This window comes from Pituophis catenifer, unplaced genomic scaffold, assembly GCF_029215685.1.
Source record: "Pituophis catenifer annectens isolate HBS135680 unplaced genomic scaffold, rPitCat1.0.hap2 SCAF_6, whole genome shotgun sequence".
NCBI classification, from domain to species: domain Eukaryota; kingdom Metazoa; phylum Chordata; class Lepidosauria; order Squamata; family Colubridae; genus Pituophis; species Pituophis catenifer.
The window spans coordinates 62,043,129-62,064,180 of record NW_027256886.1 but is presented as its reverse complement, the minus strand read 5'-3'; the positions used below and the strand labels follow the sequence as shown (position 1 = coordinate 62,064,180).

The 21,052-nt window shown below is 37.2% G+C and overlaps 1 protein-coding gene across 1 annotated transcript in view; it reads left to right on the top strand.

Moving 5' to 3' along the window:
• TCERG1L (transcription elongation regulator 1 like) overlaps positions 1-21,052 on the top strand; it is a 182,166-nt gene that overhangs the window by 142,900 nt on the left and 18,214 nt on the right. The window contains exons 8-10 of the mRNA XM_070946006.1: positions 2,040-2,194; positions 13,622-13,688; positions 18,679-18,814. Of these exons, the coding sequence (XP_070802107.1) occupies positions 2,040-2,194; positions 13,622-13,688; positions 18,679-18,814 (358 nt within the window). The remainder of the gene's footprint in view (positions 1-2,039; positions 2,195-13,621; positions 13,689-18,678; positions 18,815-21,052) is intronic.

Below are 21,052 nucleotides of genomic sequence, written 5' to 3'. Positions count from 1 at the left end.
TCAATTCTCCAGTGTTCAGCCTTTCTATTGATCCATCTGTCAAAACCATACACACAGAGAGACATTAACATAAATTGGAAGTGTTTTGCATGACCATAAAGCTGTTTGCTCAGTAATGTGCAAATTTTCATTGCTTAAGAAACTAACAACCTATAGAAGTCAATTTTGATTGAAGAAATAGGACTGTGGAAAAGTTAATCTCCTTGCCATTGTTCTGAACAATAATATGAGATAACAAACAATTACTTGTATGGCAAGCAGTGTACAAAGTGTAGGGATGGGATTCTACTGGTTTAGACCAGTTTGGGAGAACCAGTAGCCCCGACAATCAGCTGGGAGCGAACCGGTTTGTCCCAACATTCAGATGAATTGTTTTGCATGATCATGATTTCAGTCTATCAGCTTTAAATCAACAATATGATGGTATAAACATTGGATTATTAGTGGAATTCCATTCCCCTTGTTAATTCAATGAATTATGGAAAGAAGTATTATACAAATCACTATGTTATCATTCCACATTTCAGACATTCTTGCTTTTTTCTAAGACTTTCTAAGATTTTTCATATATCTTTCTTTTTAAAAAAAACAATAGAAAACAACAGAAAACAAAACAAAAAAACAAGACAGTCTTCCATATACCAGAATCAAATAGCCTTGTTGGAATAAGTATTCATTTGAATTATGCTATCAAAATAACAGTTGGTTGTCGGAAACTTAAAGAATCAGCATATCAAAAATGAACGATGCAATGAGGATGATGACAGTTCTGAGTGCAGCAATTCTCAAATAATTGTATGTTATAAATTTCAATGAAATTAATTATAGCCTCTAACGAGTAAGATCTAATTGTGTTTGTGTTAATTAGAGCTATTTGTGCTGATATCATGGATCCTGAATCTCGGGTTTCCAATGTGTTACTCAGTTTTCGATCTCCACATTCCATCTGCTCTCAGTATTTATTTTTGAACTATTATTGCTGTTAAAGTAACATTAATTGTGAATATTACTTTATTAACATATGTGTAGTGATCATGAAACAATTTGTGAAGGGGCAAAAAAAATATTTCAGGCTGTTAGTCTGAAATAAATTTGCAACTTGCTGCTGTATGCCAGATCAGTAAAGAAGATATTATAAGACACATGGTCCTATAATATCTTCCAAATTATGCATTATGTGGCTGAGCCACAGTTTACCTTCTAAAGTTTTAAAGTAATTGAAATGTAGCTATGACGAATCTTTTCTTACCAGGGAAAGTGATTAAGACTTTTGTTCCTATTCCACTGGTTTAATTTGCCCCCCCCCCAAGCTGTTTGCTCAGTAATGTGCAAATTTTCATTGCTTAAGAAACTAACAACCTATAGAAGTCAATTTTGATTGAAGAAATAGGACTTTGGAAAAGTTCGTTTTCTTGCCATTGTTCTGAACAATAATATGAGAGAACAAACAATTACTTGTACGGCAAGCAGTGTCAAAGTGCAGGGGTGGGATTCTACTGATTCAGACCGGTTCAGGCAAACCTGTATCTCCAACAAGCAGCTGGGAGCAAACTGGTTCATCCCGACATTCAGATGGGCCCACCCACCCATACTATTTTCCAACCTTAATGTTCTCAGCTGATTTGCACGGTAGAGCAGATTGCCACGCGGATCAGCTGTGTTACTCCTCCGAAGAAACCAGGAAGTGAAGATTTCTTGAAACTGCGCACACCCGCGCAGTAAATTGCATGATCACCAAACCGGTTGTTAAACTAGGAGGATCCCACCACTGAAAAAGTTGTTTGTTTAACTATAGTTTATTCAGTACACCTATGGTCACAAAAAACAACAGGACATAATCTACAGATTTAAAGATGCAATGATTGGATTCACATAGCTCAATAAAACAAAGCTAAGCATTAGCTAAATGTGTGAATCATGGCCTATGAATTAAATTATAGTTCATCTACTGTTAATAGTGAATCGTCAATGCAAGTATTTTATTTTTTTCTGAACTGTTTCTGAAATTCTCTCTAAGCCTAGTTTATTGATTGAAATAGGTGTATAGTCTGGACTGGAGATGATCGAGTCTTCTTCTTCAACCCTACAATGCAATTGTCAGTATGGGAGAAACCAGTGGATCTAAAGAACCGTGGTGATATTAACCGGATCATTGAAGACCCACCTCATAAACGCAAACTGGAAGCTTCAGCAAGTAACTAATGCTGTGATTATTTTTGTCTATTTAAACTTAAAGAGTATCTGAACATGCCGGTCATTAGATTTACAGGTTAAAATGTCGAGTTTTATGTTAGTCTTGATTCTGATTATTGGAAACTCTTTTGCAAAGTTTTGATTTCAGCAAAAGGTCCTGTTCACTATCTCTAAAACAGGGGTGGGGAACAATGGCCCTTTTATGACTTGCGGATTTCAACTCCCAGAATTCCTGAGCTGGCTCAGGGTTCTGGGAGTTGAAGTCCGCAAGTCATAAAAGGGGGCATCCTGGTTCAGGAATTCTGAGAGTTGAAGTTTATAAGTCATAAAAGGGCCATCCTTTTCCACCTCTGCTCTAAAAGGATAATAGTAATGATTTAGAAATGTGGACACCATAGTTTCATATAAACTAACCTTATTATTGTGAGCATCTTCCGCTCTTATTCTTCATTTCTACAGCAGAAAATATACAATTGATAGGAAAAGAGATCTAATCCTCTTACTGAAATTACATCTGTTCTTGAATCCTTTCTTTCTCTCAATAAAATAGTTCCTTCCTTTAGAATGAGGTGGATAGTTAAGATCTTTTTTACTTCATTTTATCCCTCCAGAGTTTTTCTCTTATTTTGAAAGTAGGGGTTTTTTTTTTAAAAAAAAGTTTCCTACATTAGCAGATTAAATTAGCTTTGTGGTCTGAAAAACACTGTGAAATGTGTGGGTGGATGTATGACCATATATTTCAGACACAGAAAACATTTGATGCCTTAAGGTCCATATCAAGCATTTGTGTTAGGTTATAAAAGAACAACTTCCACCAGCCAGTTCTTGGAGGATTCTTTTTTTTTTAAAGGATTATAATGCTGCCTTACACCTTTGGAAGGCTCCATTTATCTCCTTGAAAACCTGCCTAAACTCTCAAACACTGTAAAGAGAAGATTTTGAACTGTGTTTACTTTGATAGTTATCTGTGATCCCTGGTTCCTTGTAGTCATTATATTCCCTATGTTCTTAGGAGTGGTTCAAGTATTATTGGACTTCTTGCACGTATCTGAGTGTATACCCTCATCCTAAAGATCTTTACATAGAAGTAAGTTTCCGTTCAAAACGAGAACTGCTGAAGTGTGCAAATGGTTAGCTGAAAAGTCCTCAGTTGTTAGCTGTAGCTTTTTCTACTTTTGTATTTCACTTGTTTATACTAGAAAAGCCTGTGCATAACTTGTTTCATCCAAATGTGATATTGACCATTCTGCCCAGGGGATCTGTCTTGCAATAAACTATTATTTAACCCAGCTGTAGGTAGCAAATCTCAAAGATTAATCTCACTGGATTGATGGAAGATTTGGCAGAAATGTAGGTACTTCCATCCAAATGTGCTGTTGTTAATCAATCTTCCCCCACCAGAGACTTCTTAAATACATTTTTTGGCTTTAAAAAGAATTCTGGCTGTCGTGCTGAGATGTATTACAAAATCTGAGTATACGGAGGAAACCAGCAATGATGGATGCAGTACTTGTTTATCTTCATTGAGGAAGGAAGTATCCTCCAACTTAGCTGTTGTGTTTTTCCACATGTACAACAGTAGTCCTGGCCCTAAGCATGATGTTCTGACCCAGGTGGGCAAGGCAAGGCAGGCCTCTAGAGAGTCCTTTATTGCTCTCAATTTCAGCAAATGGCCATCCAATGACCAATAAGGCTCCACCCCATGCTACCCTGAAGGCAGTCACCTTCAGTCCCCCAAACAACAGTCCATATGTTACCAGGAAAGTCCACATGGCAAAGTCCAGGCATAAGACAAATGACAGTCCTTAGACTAATGATAAGGTACAAGACAAAGGCAGTTCTAAAGGTAAAACAAAGAAAAGGACAAAAGCAGTCCGTTAAGGCAAGGCAAAAAGGCAGGGGAGTGTAATCCAAAATAAACAATTGTTCCTACTGAAGACTAACTCCCCATGGCTTCTCCGTAAATCACTCCACTCCAGGTGTTCCTTGTGAGGTGGGGCAGGGTGAACGTCTCCGAGTAGCCTTGCAACCGTTCTCTGAGCTTACCTACACTGTGTTCTCCATGCCCTTGGATCAGTGGAGGAGGCAGCTCATCAGTGGGTATCTGCTGCCTATCAGCACCACTGTCTGTCAGCAGTAAATCCTCTCCTGTGTCTGTGAAGGCAGGCAGCTCTCTGTCTGGTTGACCATCTCCCCTGATGCCTGAGGGACCTGAGACAACATTGTGCTCATCCCCTGGCCTCTCCAATCATGTCAAGGGAGACTTGCCATCCCTGTTGGATGGTCCCAGTTCTAATGCCTTCTCTGAACTGGGCTCCAATGGGGTCATGACACATGGTCATATCCTCCTCCTCCTCCACCTCCTCCTCCTCCTAGCACTTTCCAGCAGGTGGGAGGTCTGCTTTTTTGGATCAATGTGCCATCTTGTGTGATCAAATGCAATATCCAGATCTAACTGGGCTTTTTTCATGTCCGCATTTATTGTATCTCGCCATCTTTGCTTCAGCCTTCCACATGGATGCTTGCTATTTATATTAAAGTGGAAGGCGATGCAGGCAACAGTGTTGGGTTTTGTTCATAGTACATGACCATAACTATAGCTATTACTCCTACATTTTCTCTGATATTGGCATGGCACCCATTTGCCTGGCCCACTTGAAGGTGACAAGTCACATAAAATCAGATATGGAGCTATTGAAGACAGCCGCATCACAACATGTGTATCATTTTAAATACCGAGTGGAACATCTTTGCACAATTTTATCTGAAATTTCATGAGACCCATTTATGTTCTGACTGAGGGTTAGAAGGCAAGACAGAACATTCCGTTCCTTGGGAATGACATTGAAGTTAGGAATTGCCTGTACATGCTGAGAGTTTAAGATGGACAAAATAAGATGGGAATTATGGCTACAGGTAGTCCTTGACTTATGACCACAATTGGATTGGAATTTCAGTTGCTATGTGATTCAATTATTAAGTAAGTCATAACCTGATTTTATGTCCATTTTTACTGTGGTTGTTAAAACAAATCCCACAGTCGTTTAGTGAATCTGGCTTGCATCGCTGATTCTATTTGCCGAGCATCCAAATCCCAATAGGGATGAGATGCCACATTGGTAACACTGAAGACATGGTATAAGTCACTTTTGGGGAGATGATTGTATCTTTGACCTGTCATTAAACAAACAGTCATAAGTCAAGGACTACCTGTACTGCTTTGCGCAATATATCACCAGGAAAGTTTTGGAATGAAATAAATAGGGAATTTGAGCAAATAACTGAATAAACTGATTGGTGTATACTATATGCCATCAAGTTAGTGTGGGTTCCTTAGGAATTTCTTTGGGTGGTTTTTAACGTTTATTTTGTCATTTAAAGATAGCAGAGAGTGCTGCTGTTTTGGTTTCCTTCCTTCCTGTCACACCCCTTTCCCTACTTATATCAGCATTTCTGAGTATCAGTCTCTCTAAGTAGTTTATAGTAAGGTAAAAGTGTGCAAACAGTTTTTAATAAGTTTTAAGTCGTTGCATAAATACTCTAAATAAGCCATGTTAATTATTGCTATTGAGACAGATGTTGATTTTGTGCAAAATGGGTATTAATGTATTTTAACTTTCATTATGCTTATTAAATGGGAAAGGAAAGCTAAAACTGACAAAGCATAATTATCTTTTTTTAAAAAAAGATATTGTACTTTAATAGCCTTTCTTCCATGGCATATACGCTTGAAACTCAGGAATGAATAGAAAATGAAAAACTGCTTCTCACCGATATGAGAATTCATGTTCATTGATGTTCATAAAGATGTTGTTAATTTCATGTAATGAAACTCATTGTGTTTTCTGGATAATTGATTCTGCTACTTCTGAATGAAGAATTTAAGGTGGGTACAGAATAGGTTAGTCTTGTGACAGAATGTATCAGCATGAAATTCTTCTCCTTATAAACTCCATTCCATATTACTCTCCCTTCTCCATAGTTTCACCTCTCCTCCAACAGTTAGCAATTCCAGCTCTATTGATCATGCATGGCATCATTTGATGTATTTTGGGTTCATCTACAGACAGTTGAATTATGCTACTACTTTACCCTTGTGTGTGGATTGTGCTGTCACATTAGGCAGCCATTATTTTTCCCACAATTGTGAACAGGTTCGTTTAAAAAGAAAGCAGGAGTAAAATGACGAGGAGGCAAACTGCAAGCTGAAGGCTTAGAAATTATGGTCTTACTTTATAGAGGACGATTTTGATCTACTTTTCAAAGAAAGCTTTGAACAACAGGAGTTTTAGAGCTTAAGGAGGTTTTGAACTTCAGTCAGAATCAGTAAAAGCAGGTCCTTGTCTTGTTCTGTTTTTTTGTAGCCTGTCTTTTAATAGGTCCTCCTTGAGGAACCAGTCTGGAATATTGTGTCCTGTTCTGGGAACTACAGTTCAAAAAGGACAATAACAAATTGGAGTAAGTTCAGAGGAGGATTACCAAGATGGTAAAGGTGCTGGTAAATAAATCCTAAGAGGAATGATTAAAGGATCTGGGTATTTTTAGCCTGAAAAAGAGATAACGGGTGAGACTTACAATAGCCGTCTTCCTATATCTGAAAGGATGACTCATAGAAAAGAGAGTGGGCGTAATTTCCTATTGCTCCAGAGTGCAGGATCAGAATCAGTGAGTTAAACCTACGAGGAAGAAGTTTCAGGCTAGAACCTGAATTTTCTATTGAATAAGCTGTCAGCAGTGGAATAGACTGCCGCACAAAATCGTAAATTTTCACTTTACATGAAGTCTTCAGAGGCTGAAGGTCATCTGTCAGAAATTCTTTAGTGGATGGTATAGCATTGAGCTGTGGTGGCACAGTGGTTAGAGTGCAATACTGCAGGCTACTTCTGCTGACTACCAGCTACCTGCAGGTCGATTCTCACCAGCTCAAGGTTGGTGAGGTCAGTAAAATGAGAACCCAGATTGTTGGGGGCAATAAACTGACTCTGTAAACCGCTTAGAGAGGGCTGTAAAGCCCTGCGAAGTGGTATATAAATCTAAGTGCTATTGCTATTGCAATTGAACTGGAGCTTTGATTAGCTTGTCTGTGGTCCTTTTTAATTCTGTGATACTATAATACTATAAATCTGTGTGGGATTATTTGATTATATAGAAACCCTTTTTTTCAGGATTCTGTGTCAAAGCCTGTTTGGCTCCTTAGAGAATTAAAAATTCACAGCTGGAAGCTTTTGAGAAATAGTGCTTGAAAATGGATTAAAAGATTGATTGTGGCTGTACTGAATGAGACTTAATCAGAAGCAAGAACAATGGATTAAAGCAAAACAAAACAAGACTCCTGATGGACATAATGTCTCTTGAAGTAATGCATTAGGAAAAAGATTAGTGTGCTTAAGCTAGTGTCACAAATCAGGAGGTGCAAAACAAAATGAAAGAAAATAGCCAACCACTAGCTGGAATCAAAATAAACAATTTACATTTTCCTTTGCTGGTATCTAGTGGTGATCTGGATTATTTCAGCCCAAATCCAATATGCTTAAGCATGACTTTTAAAATTTTGTCTCATTGGTCCATTCAATGTATTATTACTTGAATAAATGAATGAATGTGTAAACAAACAAGCAAATGTGTACTTTTTAATGGCAAATAACGGGTGTTTCAAGCCCAACTCTCATTCACTTAATAATATTCAGATAGAAGAATTAGTCTAAAGTAACTGAAAGCCTGGGAAGGAATAGCATGTCTCTCACATTTCCTTTACAATCTCTAGTACTTGGTTCAAAGTTAAAAGAAGTCTGTAGCATTTCAGACAGCATAATAAATGTTATGAAAAGGTAAAAACTTTCACGAGCCGAAGCTCACTTTATCAAATGTATGAAGTAGCTAAACTGATACACGTTTTAAACTGGGATGAGACAGGGGAAGGAGAACAGAAAGCAGGATGGTTATATAAATACAGGTTCCTGGTGAGTACCTTATCAAACAATCAAACAGTACCTTATCAAACCCCGGACCAACCCAACGATGCCCTTGAAGTGATGTCCCAGTGCCTGGAGGCCGTACGGATCTGGATGGGGAGGAACAGGCTCAGGCTCAACCCATCCAAGACCGAGTGGCTGTGGTTTCCGACGTCCCGATATAGTCAGCTAATGCCATCGCTGACTATTGGGGGCGAATCATTGGCCCCCACGGATAGGGCTCGCAACTTGGGTGTCCTCCTGGATTCACGGCTGTCATTAGAAGAGCATGTGACGGCCGTGTCCGGGAGGATTTTTCATCAGGTTCGCCTGATCCGCCAGTTGCGTCCCTATCTAGATCGGGACTCCCTACACACAGTCACTCATGCCCTCGTTACTTCTCGTCTGGACTACTGCAACGTTCTCTACATGGGGCTCCCCTTGAGGTGCACTCGGAGGCTCCAACTGGCGCAGAGTGCGGCCGCGCGGGTGGTGATGGGAGCGACATGGAGTTCCCATGTGACACCTCTCCTGCGTGAGCTGCACTGGCTCCCGGTGGTCTTCCGAGTGCGCTTCAAGGTTCTGGTTATCACCTTTAAAGCGCTCCATGGCTTAGGACCTGGTTATTTACGGGACCGCCTGCTACCACCAATAGCCTCCCACCGGCCAGTACGCTCCCATAGAGAGGGGCTCCTCCAGGTGCCGTTGGCCAAACAATGTCGGCTGTCGGCCCCTAGGGGGAGAGCCTTCTCTGTGGGGGCACCTACAATTTGGAACGAGCTCCCCCCGGAGATACGTAGGATCCCGGATCTGCGCACCTTCCGCCGCGCGCTTAAGACTTTTCTATTTTATCAAGCTGGCCTGGCCTAAATCTTCCCCCTTTTTAAATGTGGAAATTTTAAATTTTTAAATTTTAAATTCGTCTTATTTATAGGGGTATGGGTAAGGCGTTTTAAATTGGGGAGCCATTTTAGATTTAATTCTGTTTTAAACGTATTTTAATTGTTTATATTGTATGTTTTTAACTTTGGCTGTTCACCGCCCCGAGTCCTTCGGGAGAGGGGGCGGTATAAAAATCTAATAAATAAATAAATAAAAATAAATTGTTCTGCCCCAGCTACGGATCCCAAAGAACACAGCACACACAAAGTTTGTGCAAAACTTAATTCACTAAAATAACTCAGTCTTTTTCAAAACAAAGGCTGTTTATAAACTTTTTAAACAGCCTACAAGAAACCAAAGATAAAGTAATCACAATCTTACAAAGGTTGGCAGAAAGGACAGAAGCCATGTGCAGAGAATCCAGACGTGAAGTAGAGTGAACTAAAGTTGTTCCCTACAACTTGCTTCAGTCAGCGTTCCTCCTTAAATAGGCTAAGGGAGTGCCCAATTAGCCCTAAGCCTTACTCTCGAGGAGACCTCCTCCTGAGGAGCCACTCCTGCCTTTTGGCAACTCTGCACGCCCGTGCATCGAGAAGAGGCTCCTCCTTCGTCCTCTTCACTTAAAGGAGCTTCTGAAGGCCCTGGCTGAATCCCTGCCTCTGGCACCACATCTTCTCCAGCCTTCTCATTGTCTGACTTGGGTGCCAGCTGCACAGGCTGCTGGCGCAACACCACACCAGCCTCCTCGCTGTCAGAATCAGCTACAATCCACACAGGCCGCTGATGGGCCACAACAATAATTAACAATTGTGATGTGTTAAAACCCCACTGTGTGTGTTAAAATCTTCTGAAGTACAGGCAGTCCTCAACTTACAACAGTTCATTTAGTGACCATTCAAAGTTACAATGGCACTGAAAAAAGTGCCTTATGATCATTTTTCACACTTACAACAGTTGCAGCATCCTCATGACCACGTGACCAAAATTCAGATACTTGGCAACTGGTTCAAATTTATGATGGTTGCAATATCCCAGGGTCATGTGATCACCTTTTGTGATCTTCTGACAAGCTAATTCAATGGGGAAGCCAGATTCAGTTAGCAACTCAGTTACTAATTTAACAACTGTGGTGATTCACTTAATAACAGTGACAAGACAGGTCGTAAAATGAGGCAAAACTCACCAAATGTCTCACTTAACAACAGAAATTTTGGACTCAATTGTGGTCCTAAATCAAGGAGAACCTTGATTTCAAGGAGAACCTGTAGCCTAAAACCTGTTGGTCTATGTAAGTGCATAAATATCTCAATTGTGCTAGTAGGTTTGATTTTTACCGGAATGGATACTTTGAGATCTGTGATGAAGTGAGTGTCATGGGTGACTGAAATGCTTGGATATCATATTGTCCATGTTTTGAATTCTGAAGTCAAACTTTTGTCCATTAATTATTTTGGTTGAAGTTTGGTTTGCTTGTCCTACATAAAAAGGGGCATTGATGACAGATGATAGCATATATCATAACAGAAGAAGAATATGCAAAAGCATTCTAATCTTGTGTGTGAAGTGTGGAAACAAACAGACATCTGAGAGTATCCTGACATTAGATCCAAGGTTGTGTTATTTCTTGTGGCTTCTAAGAATCTGATTCAAGTAAGGTGTTTTTAATGTATGCATGAACCTGCTGCCCATTGCCTGAGAAAGGGTATTGTTATTGTCCAGAATGTGATGCAGCTTATTAATAATACATTTGGATGGCTTGATTGTAAGCTGTAGGTAACAGTCAATGATATTCTGTTGATCTATTTTTGTGGTCTGTCTTTTAATATAGGCATTGATCTGTATATTGATCTTGTTGGATAGGTAATACGGTCTACTGAATTTATAGATGATGGATTTGGGAGTGTATTCTAGATGGGAGTCACATTGGTCTGCATAATGATGTGCTGGTTGTCCTGAAGAATGTTGATATCTATACATCTACAAGTAGTCCCCGATTTATAGCAGTTCACTTAGTGACCATTCAAAGTTACAACAGCACTGAAAAAAGTGGCTTATGACCATTTTTCACATTTATAACAATTGCAGTATCCCAAGGTCACATGATCGATCACCTGACATGCAAAATCAATGGGAAAACCAGATTCACTTAACAACCACGTTACCAATTTAACAATTGCAGTAGTTCACTTAACAAATCTGACAAAAAAGTCATAAAATGGGACAAAACTCACTTAATAAATTTCTCACTTAGCAACAGAAATTTTGGGCTCAGTTGTGGTTGTGAGTTGAGGATTACCTATATTGTGCAGTTTTATTGTGACATTAAGGAAGTGGACTTTTATTACTTCAAACTTGATGGTGAAGTAGAAATCATTGAGGTCATGATGGAATTTGATGAGAAATAGTACTTAGTTGCTAAGATACGATGGATGGATGACATAGATTAGTGTCCTCATCTAGAAATTCACATTATCTTCGCCTTCATTTTTCAGATAAGTTTGTATTTATTTAACTTCCACAGAATACAATGATTTTATATTGATAAGTGGTACCAAGTTAAGATGGACATTATTTAGAAATGTTCATATGTTGCTTTGTTATTCTTTGTGGCCATTTAAAAAAATATTCTCATTGTATCTTTTCCAAGATGGAATGGCAGACTTCATATTTCTTATAAAGTAAATGGGTGACCTTTATATATTTGTTATATTGCTCCTATTTTGTTCTTAAACTCAATTTAATTCCAGAAAGTAGGCAATTCCAGTGCCTTTTGACCAATATCCTTTGAAGTTGTTTGCTTTCCCTAGCCTCTTGATTCAAGTTATTTGTTCTCACACTGAGAGAATAAGGTTTAAGTGTATTCAATGGTTTTCTTTCTAGACATTTTTAGATGCCTATGTGGTGAGAAAGATTTTATAGCTGTTTAATACCATATTCTTGTGGAAAATTAGGTCCAATAAGTCAGAGCATATTTTTGTGTACATTCTTGATACCTACAGTGTGTGTCTTTGATGGAGTAAGAGCAATTGGTGCTCTCCAGAAAGATTATTATCAAGCATTCCAAATTCTTGGAATTTAAAAGAAGCACGATCTTAACTTTGGATAAAGATTAAATAAGATTCTAATCATTCAGAGATTGGAGTTTTATTGATATATTGCAAGTGTGTTAGTAAATAGCCACAATAAACAGGATCTTTTGAGAAAGCCACAGCCTCAGAGTCTTGAATTAATTGGGAGCATTACTCAGAACCATGACAAATGGCTTATAAGTGATGAACTTTTTTTTTTATTAAAAAAATTATAAATTTTATTAAAACACAAATTTGACATTTACACAACATACGACATATAAATAGCTTATTGTTTTTAAGCATTGTTTCATAGGGTGATGAACTTTTAATAGCTATTGATTGTTAGCATAATTCAGATGTGGGAAACCTCAACCACATTACTAGATGTGGGGCCTAACCCCTTTTCTCCTAGAGCCGTGATGGCGAACCAATGGCACGCGTGCCCAAAGTGGCACACAAAGCCATGTCGCCTGGCACGCATGGCCTTGCCTGTTTCCGGCATGCATGTGTGTGTGACAATCAGCTGTCCTTCGCGCGTGTGGCAGTGCCGAAAATCAGCCTGAGCATGCGCGACAACCAGCTGATCATTGGGCATCCGTGCGCGATAGAACCTGGAAGTTTGGCTTTTCTGGAGCATGATTCTGATGAGAGCGTGCAACATTTCTACGTAACCTTTTTGGCACTCGGTGCCAAAAAGATTCACCATCATTGTCCTAGAGCCTCTCCAAACATGGCCATAAATTCCTATTATTTTGAGTTGACTTGTTCAATGAACTATTTGTTGATTGTTGCAGAGTTTATACAGTAAATTTACGAGGAATACAATGTGGCTCTTGTTTATCTGTTTACAGTTATTTTTCTTTAAATTTCTTCATAGCGCTTACAAATTATTTATGTTTACTTTTCTACAGAGTCTTTCTAAATGAGAGGACTGTTTTGCCAGGATAATAAATCCTTGAAAGAGGATTCATAGAATCACTTCACATTAAGCTCCTAGAAAATGGTTGGTTAATGGTACTGCCATCTGGTGTACCATTCCCACTTCTGTTATCCATGCCTGAATCTGCAAGGACTGTTTACCTGTTTGTTACCTATATATGTGAAAAGAATGTGATTGATTTCACAATCAATTCATCTCATTATCAATGCTGTTTTTATTTGCCAAGATTAACTAATGTGCACATAGATAATATTACTTGTGCATAAACCTTGCTTCCAGATGTGCTAGACTACATTTCCTTGATTCCCAGCAATTATTAAAACCATAACACTCTAACCTATTAAAAAAGATAATTAGAGAGATAAAGAAGGAAAGGGAGATATAGGTGTGTGTAATGCACATAGAAAGAGTTCTAAACTAAATAGTGAGAAGAATAAATTACAATTGACTTTTTAAATCATTTGTAATGACCAGAAAAACAGAAAATTTAGAAACTGAACCAACTCTAATAAAACAAAAGTTAAATTGGCTGATCTGGTTGGTTTAATGACATATTTGTCACTAACAAGTTTGTTCCCTTTCAGCAGAAAAAGATGGCACAGATCCAGAAGATATGAGTGATGACAGCAGCATCAAAACAAAGAGAAACAAGTAAGTCTTAACAGTATTTAAAAAAGAGAGAGAGAGAGAGAGAGAGAGAGAGAGAAGGAGAAAGCCAAACCAGGCAAAACAATTCCTCCTCCTCCTCCTCCTCCTCCTCCTCCTTTCCTCCTCCTCCTCCTCCTCCTCCTCCTCCTCCTCCTCCTCCTCCTCTTCCTCCTCCTCTTCCACCATCATCTTAGGCACAATGACACATGTCATGATCAGACCACACTACATACAGTTTTGGTCACCATATTATAAAAAAGATGTAGAGATTCTGGAAAGAGTGCAGAAAAGAGCAACAAAAATAATTAGAGAGCTGGAGGATAAAACATGTGAAGAACAGTTGCAGGAATTGGATACGTCTAGTCTAGTGAAAAGAAAGATTAGGGGTAACATGATAGCAGTGTTCCAATATTTGAGGAATAAAGAAGAAAGGGTCAACCTATTTTCCAAAGAATCAGAAGGCAAGACAAGAAACAACAGATCGAAACTAATCAAGGAGAGATCCAAACTAGAACTAAGGAGAAATTTCCTAACAGTGACAACAATTAACCAACAGAATGACTTGCCTTCTGAAGTTGTGGGTGCTCCATCTCTGGAGGCTTTTAGTAAGAGTATGGACATCCACTTGTACGGAACAGTATAGGACTTCCTGCTTGAGCAGGGAGTTGGATTAGAAGACCTCCAAGGTTCCTTCCAACTGTTATTCTGTTAGCAATAGCAATAGCACTTAGACTTATATACCACTTCATAGTGCTTTTACAGCCCTCTCTAAGCGGTTTACAGAGTCAGCCTATTGCCCCCAACAATCCGGGTCCTCATTTTACTCACCTTGGAAGGATAGAAGGCTGAGTGAGCCTGGTGAGATTTGAACTACTGAACTGCAACTAGCAGTCAGCTGAAGTAGCCTGCAGTACTGCGTTCTAACCACTCGCCACCTCGGCTCTTCAAAAATGCTCCAGAGCTGTTATCTTCAAAGATGCTCCAGAGCTGTAGTACAATCATTCTAAAAATGAAATACATTATCCTTATGTAATTTTGAAATATATTGAGTCCTAATAAGTCAAATTCAGAGAATGTAAGGATTGGGAGGTCTCTTCCAGATAATCTAGTCCAAACTCCTACCCAGTGGAGTAACACCATAAAACAACATCTCTTATTTAATCATCTAGTCCGTTTTTAAAATCCCCCCCCAAAAAAAAGTTTACTACCTCCAAAGACAGTTTGTGTCATTATTGAATAAATTTTATTGTTGGGATTCTTTCTTGATATCCAATCCAAAATAATTTCCTTATAATTTAAAGCCCTTGTTTCTTGATTTGTCTTTTGGATGCATTGTATAACTAACGGAAAATGCAAATATATGCATTGTTTACTGATTCAGGCCATCAGATATTGATGATTGATAGATATAAATACAGATACAGAGATAGATGATAGATAGATAGATAGATAGATAGATAGATAGATAGATAGATAGATAGAATTTCAGGTAAGCAGGAATAGGTTGAAGATCAGATGGATCAATGAATATACTCTCCATTTTTCAGGGAGCAATTACTGCATTGCACTGCAAAAATGGCCAGTCACAAATGAGGAATACCTAATTAAAGAAAGAAAGAAAGAACAAAGAAAAGGCTCCTTTGGGTCTAATCTTGCTGATCTTGAATAAATTGATTGAGACAAAAAATAATTCTGCTGATGGCCTCTCCCGAACCAAACTTGACTGTTTTGCTCCCAGTGGACTAGTAGCAACATAGATACTATCGTAGAAATTCCTATTCCACCTAGTCTGATCCATTGTGAGGGGCAACATGGGATTTTCTTACTGTTTAAAAACTATAAGGCAGCCCAAACAATCCCTTCCTTATTTAGCATTTCAAAGCTGTGCATGCTTTCAATGATCATGGATTCCTTGTGATCTCTTTCTTCCTTAGCATTTTCTAAATTTACCTTTCAGTTTCATGATAATTCCAGAGATAAGCATGTGGATGTACACTTAATTTATTAAAAGTTTAAAAAACAAGAGTTTGAATCCCCAACTATCTCTAAAAAAAAGTTCTATGAAGGAAATATTATTGTCTATCTTGTTAAAATATGGAAAATCAAAAATCAGTCCTCCAAAGGGATAAGTGGATCTGATCTAACCACTCAACCATGTCAATGGAAAAGGTATCAATATTGATTTTCTTGTGGTACTAGAATTTAAGGAATAACTATGGCACCAGCTCACAGCAGAGTTAAACAATGCTTTTGTTCTTGTTGTAATCTGGGACATTGAGAATATTTGTGGATAAGTGCATACAGTATATCTGCTTCTCCCTTACTAAGTTACCATAGCATCTGATGAGGTCGTATTTTGAGCTGAATGCAAAAGTTGCCTGTTTCTATCTTTGCAGCTACTTTTCTATAATATGCAACTTTTGAACCTTAATCAATTTAAGGAATATAACAAATCTAAGTATCAAAATATCCTAGTGACAGTTCTCCCAGTATCGATCACTATATAATAGACTATTTTAGTCCTTATTAGTTCAACAATATTTGTTTGATTATGAATAATATATAGTGATATATATTAGGGGTCTCCAACCTCTGGGCCGTGGCTATGAGCCATTTGCAATTGGGTCACGGAAACAGTGGGCCAGTGCGTGCAAATGAAGCTGTGTGTACTTTCCAACCATTTGTGTGGGACCTTCTCCCTCCCACCCTCCACTGGTCCACAAAGCTGGAATGTTTGGGGAACTCTGGTATATATTATTCACTAGGAAGCTAGAAAATGTGATGAGTTCTGATACTAATCACAGTTGATTAGGCCATAACACTTTGGCCAAATTGATAAAATAATGATTGTGAGTGGTAGGTTTGTTTATCTATGAGATGTCCACTATTCAGGCCAAAATAGTTTTGCACCTTCCTGTATTCTATTGAATAAAACTCTTATATATATATTTTATATGAATACAGTTTCTATGATATTCTTAGGACATAGGAAAATTTAAGATAAACCTGTGTGTAGTTATTATTATTATTATTATTATTATTATTATTATTATTATTATTATCATCATCATCATCATCATCATTATGTTTCATATTGATATTTCTTTTTCACATTTAGATATTGATAGATGACATTGAAAATGATGCAATATTAAGAAAATATAGTTCAACTCCATTTATGTTTTCTTCAAACTTCAGGATTTTAATACACTGGTTTAAGAGTGTTTAATCTGCATAATGCTTTAATTCATTTTTTCTTTTATGGTAGTTTTAGCTGCAAGTATAAGTGCACAACTATTATATTTGTTAAATCATTTTAATTAACTATACTGGAAGAAAGAGATTCTCTCTGGCTACCTTTGCTGATGATTTAACTTTCTGATTCCCATCAATTTCACTGAATATTAATACTTGGTAGTTACCAGAAATTAGATTGGAAGTTTCATAGATCATATTATGGAATATTATAACTTGAAAGAATTAAAATAGCTAATACAATATCCAAGTCACTATTCTAATATGAAAAGTGACATTTTGATAGCTTTAGTGCTACTAATATCATGCAATATCCATTTTAGTGTAATTTAAGAGTGAAATTTCAATGCAATTATGGATAGCAAGAAGATAATACTGTAAGTTAGGACCCATATTGCTTAACTGGGGAATGCAATTTATTACCGGAAAGTAAATTTTAACATTTCTATTACAATTGACCCCCCCTTTTCTGTCCCCTGTTTCTAATCTGTAGTTCCCCTGGTGTCCAAGTTGTATCGCTACCGAAAGTCAGTCTCCTTTTATTAAGTTTTTGAAATGAGTTTCCTAAAATCTGTGATACATTTAAAGCAGCAATTTGATTGAAAATATGAAAGAATAATTTGCAGCCCGTGACACTTATTGGTTTGTTCTGCAACCTCAAAATCTGGAAACAGGTAGTCTAATATACTCAAAATATACTTCATTAGAAGAACTGGATATCCAAGTGCCTTCCTTTTTTTAAAAAAAAATTCACCTTCCAGAAATTAGCCCATCAAATTAAAAAGTGTAAATATATTACATTTTACATATATTACATGCTATTACATAGCAACCATGCTATGGTTATTTTAAAAAAATCTGTTGCAGATGAGACCAAATATATGGTTAGGTAAAAATTATAAATATAATGGCTAGATGGGAAGGCGGAGATTTATTTAGCCTGTTCTCTATTTGCTGTATTGTTCATTATTTCTTCTTAAAAAAGAAACAAGTAGAAATTAAGTTGGGATTTGGAGAGGGACTGATGAAGGTTCTTCTTTTAAATTTCTTGACAAGAAGAACATGAGCAAGTTAAGTAGTTGAATCACTTTTTTTTACGCTTGAAATTGTCTGCACAAGTCCTGTAGTTTGTAAAGAAGTGATTTGCCATTGTTTCCTTCTTAGAGCTGAAAAAGAGTGGCCCAAGGTCACTCATCTTTTCGTTCTCTGCTATGTCTTATTAAATAAAAAGCAAAACAGAACAAAAAACAGAACAAAAAAAAAAAAACCCAAGGAACAAATTCTTCATGTGATTTGTTGAACTTGTCAACATATCCATGTTATCAAGCGCCATATTCATCTTTAAGGATTCTTTATACATTTCACTGAACACACAAAGTAATCTATTTTAGATCTTTGCCTAAATCAACAAATGCTGGAAAGCAACTTTTGAAAAAGATGCAGACACTTGGAAGGAGAATACTGGCAGTAGCCCTTTTCCTACATGTCTTTAGATTATTTGAAAAAGCCAGTTTTTAAACGGTCAAAAGTTTGTTCTAACACCAGAGCTTTGCAGTATTGCATTTAACTAGATAATATGATAACACATTGTCTCAGATTAAAATTTAGCAAATACTTTCCAAGTTCACTACGGAGAAAAATATGTTGCTTATATTTTCCTAGATGCTCCTGCGCGCTAAAGTTTACCAAGAGTTTAAAAATGCATATATCACTTTGTGTATCTCTTCTATTATTTAAGGTTGGAAAATTCACAGAATACAGAGCTAGAAAAAATAACAATGGAAGAGAAAAATGTGAAAACATCCGAACATCAGATTACCCTTCCTTTGGAGGAACGTATTACCCATTTTCGAGATATGCTTCTGGAAAGAGGGGTAAGAAATTGCCTACGTTTTTCCTGATTCCTGTAATATTGGCAACACGATATAATCTTAATATATGTAATAGATACATTGCAACAAACTAATGGTTTAGATTGGTTGTTCTTATCAATAGATTGGTTGTTCTTATCAATAGATAACTTCACTGTTTGCTATTATGTTGTTGCCATTTACTGTGCACAAGCTTAGCTTTTTTAAAAAAAGAAAACAATAAGAACATGACTTGTGCTTATCAAGTTTCTTGATCCTGTCCATGTATTGTGTATGTCTAGTCTAATGAAAAGAAGGACTAGGTGTCAAACTATTTTCCAAAACAGCCAAAGGGGACATGATGGCACTGTTCCAATATTTGAAGGACTCAAATTATTTTGCAAAGCACCAAAAGGCAAAAGCACCAAGAAACAATGGCAAATCACCAAGAAACAATGGTTGGAAACTAACCAAAGAGAGAAGCAAACTAGAACTAAGGAGAAATTTCCTAATAGGGAGAGCAATTAACCAATGGAATAATTTGCCTTCCAGGTGTGATTTGTGGGTGCTCCATCATTGAAGGCTTTGAAAAAGACAATGGACAATAAATATACTATTTATTCAGATAAATATACTATTTATCTGAAATAGTATAAGGGCTCCTGTTCAAGCAGAAAACCTCCAAGGTCCCTTCCAAATTATTCTGTTCTATGCTTATGCTGTCTGAAGTATTGCTGTTTCCATTAGCAGTTCAGTAACATAAATTTCTCCAACCAGATGCTTGGATTACAGCTCCATAATTTCCACTCAGAACAGGTAATAAGACAGGAAATATGGAATCATAGTTAAATACATCTAGAAGCTAGCAGACTGGGGAATTTTAAATCTTATCCATTGAGAAGCTATTTCAATGTACTGAGTTAACTGCAAATTCCAATTTCTGATCTCTGCCTAATCTTAAATAATTATATTATCTATCTCTCTAAACTATTAAATGTACATTTAATGATATGATATTCTTCATGAGGATCTTCTTTTAAGTTCATCATTAAGATATCATAAAACTATACAGGTTAAATTGTTAAAGAATTCATTTTGGTATATTAAAATTATTGGTCCACTATGCAAGCATTTATTTAGCAGCTGTGAGCCAATAGAACTCACTGAGTTTAATATTTTTGTTATATTTCATCCTACAGTGGTAGTACTTGAAATTCCAGGTCTAGAAGGGAAATCACACTGATCCTAATGCAATCAACACTCTCCGTTTTGGCAGGATGCCATTGCAGGGAAACAATGTTGTGATCTTCTCTGTCCAAATATCTATAATGTATGAGATTACATTGCAGAGAAACAGTTCCTGCTATACAATGTTTGGATGCATTGATAACTAAGAAAAGTAAATTTAGCATCCAGGAAAGAAATGCATTTTGAAATTAATTGGGTGTTCATGCTAGCCTTCAGAGATTGTTTTTTGCACTTATTTTTAGTTAACTTCACTCGCAAGTTGCTTTGAAGACCAGTCTTATAGATTTACCCCATATCTTCTAAAAGTACACTACAAATCATTAAAATTGGGGGTGTTTTTTTTGCGTTCTCTATCCTAATCTTTATACTTTGATTTTTCTTCAGAAACAATAGCCACATTTCCCATTAGAAATAAAGACTCCTGAATAAGTGAGATTAAGAGGACATAAGGCAGGAGTAGCTGTTGCAATAAATACAAGACTAAGCATTTGACACGCTAAAAATAATACTTTTAATTATGGTATGTATGTATCTAATCAATTTATTGATTAGAATCTAGTACATAAAACTTGTAAACTGAAATTGTTTTCTGGCATAATTACCAGATGCTAATGAATAGTTACAGGTAGAAATTGGAGATTATTTAATAATGAAGTTTGGTAATTTGTACTGTATTGTATGTCCATCTGCTACATACTCTACCATACAGGTAATCCTTGTTTAGCAATCCTTGTTGCCTCAGAAACAACTGTCCATAGTTATAATGGTTCTGAAATAAAAACTTTGGGCCAATGCTTGCATTTCTTTCAGAGTGAGGAGAAAAATGCGAGCATGGGTCACAAAATTGACCCCCGCAGGACAGAGAGATTGCTTAAGCAATCTATGTCTTCCTGAGCTGCTTTTCTCCATGGTGCAAGGTGTCTTTAAAAAGTTAACCACACGGTAACAAGCTCAGTTCTGGGACTTTCATTAATTGATTAGAACCCTCCTTTGCACTTGCTTTTCTGCTTCACA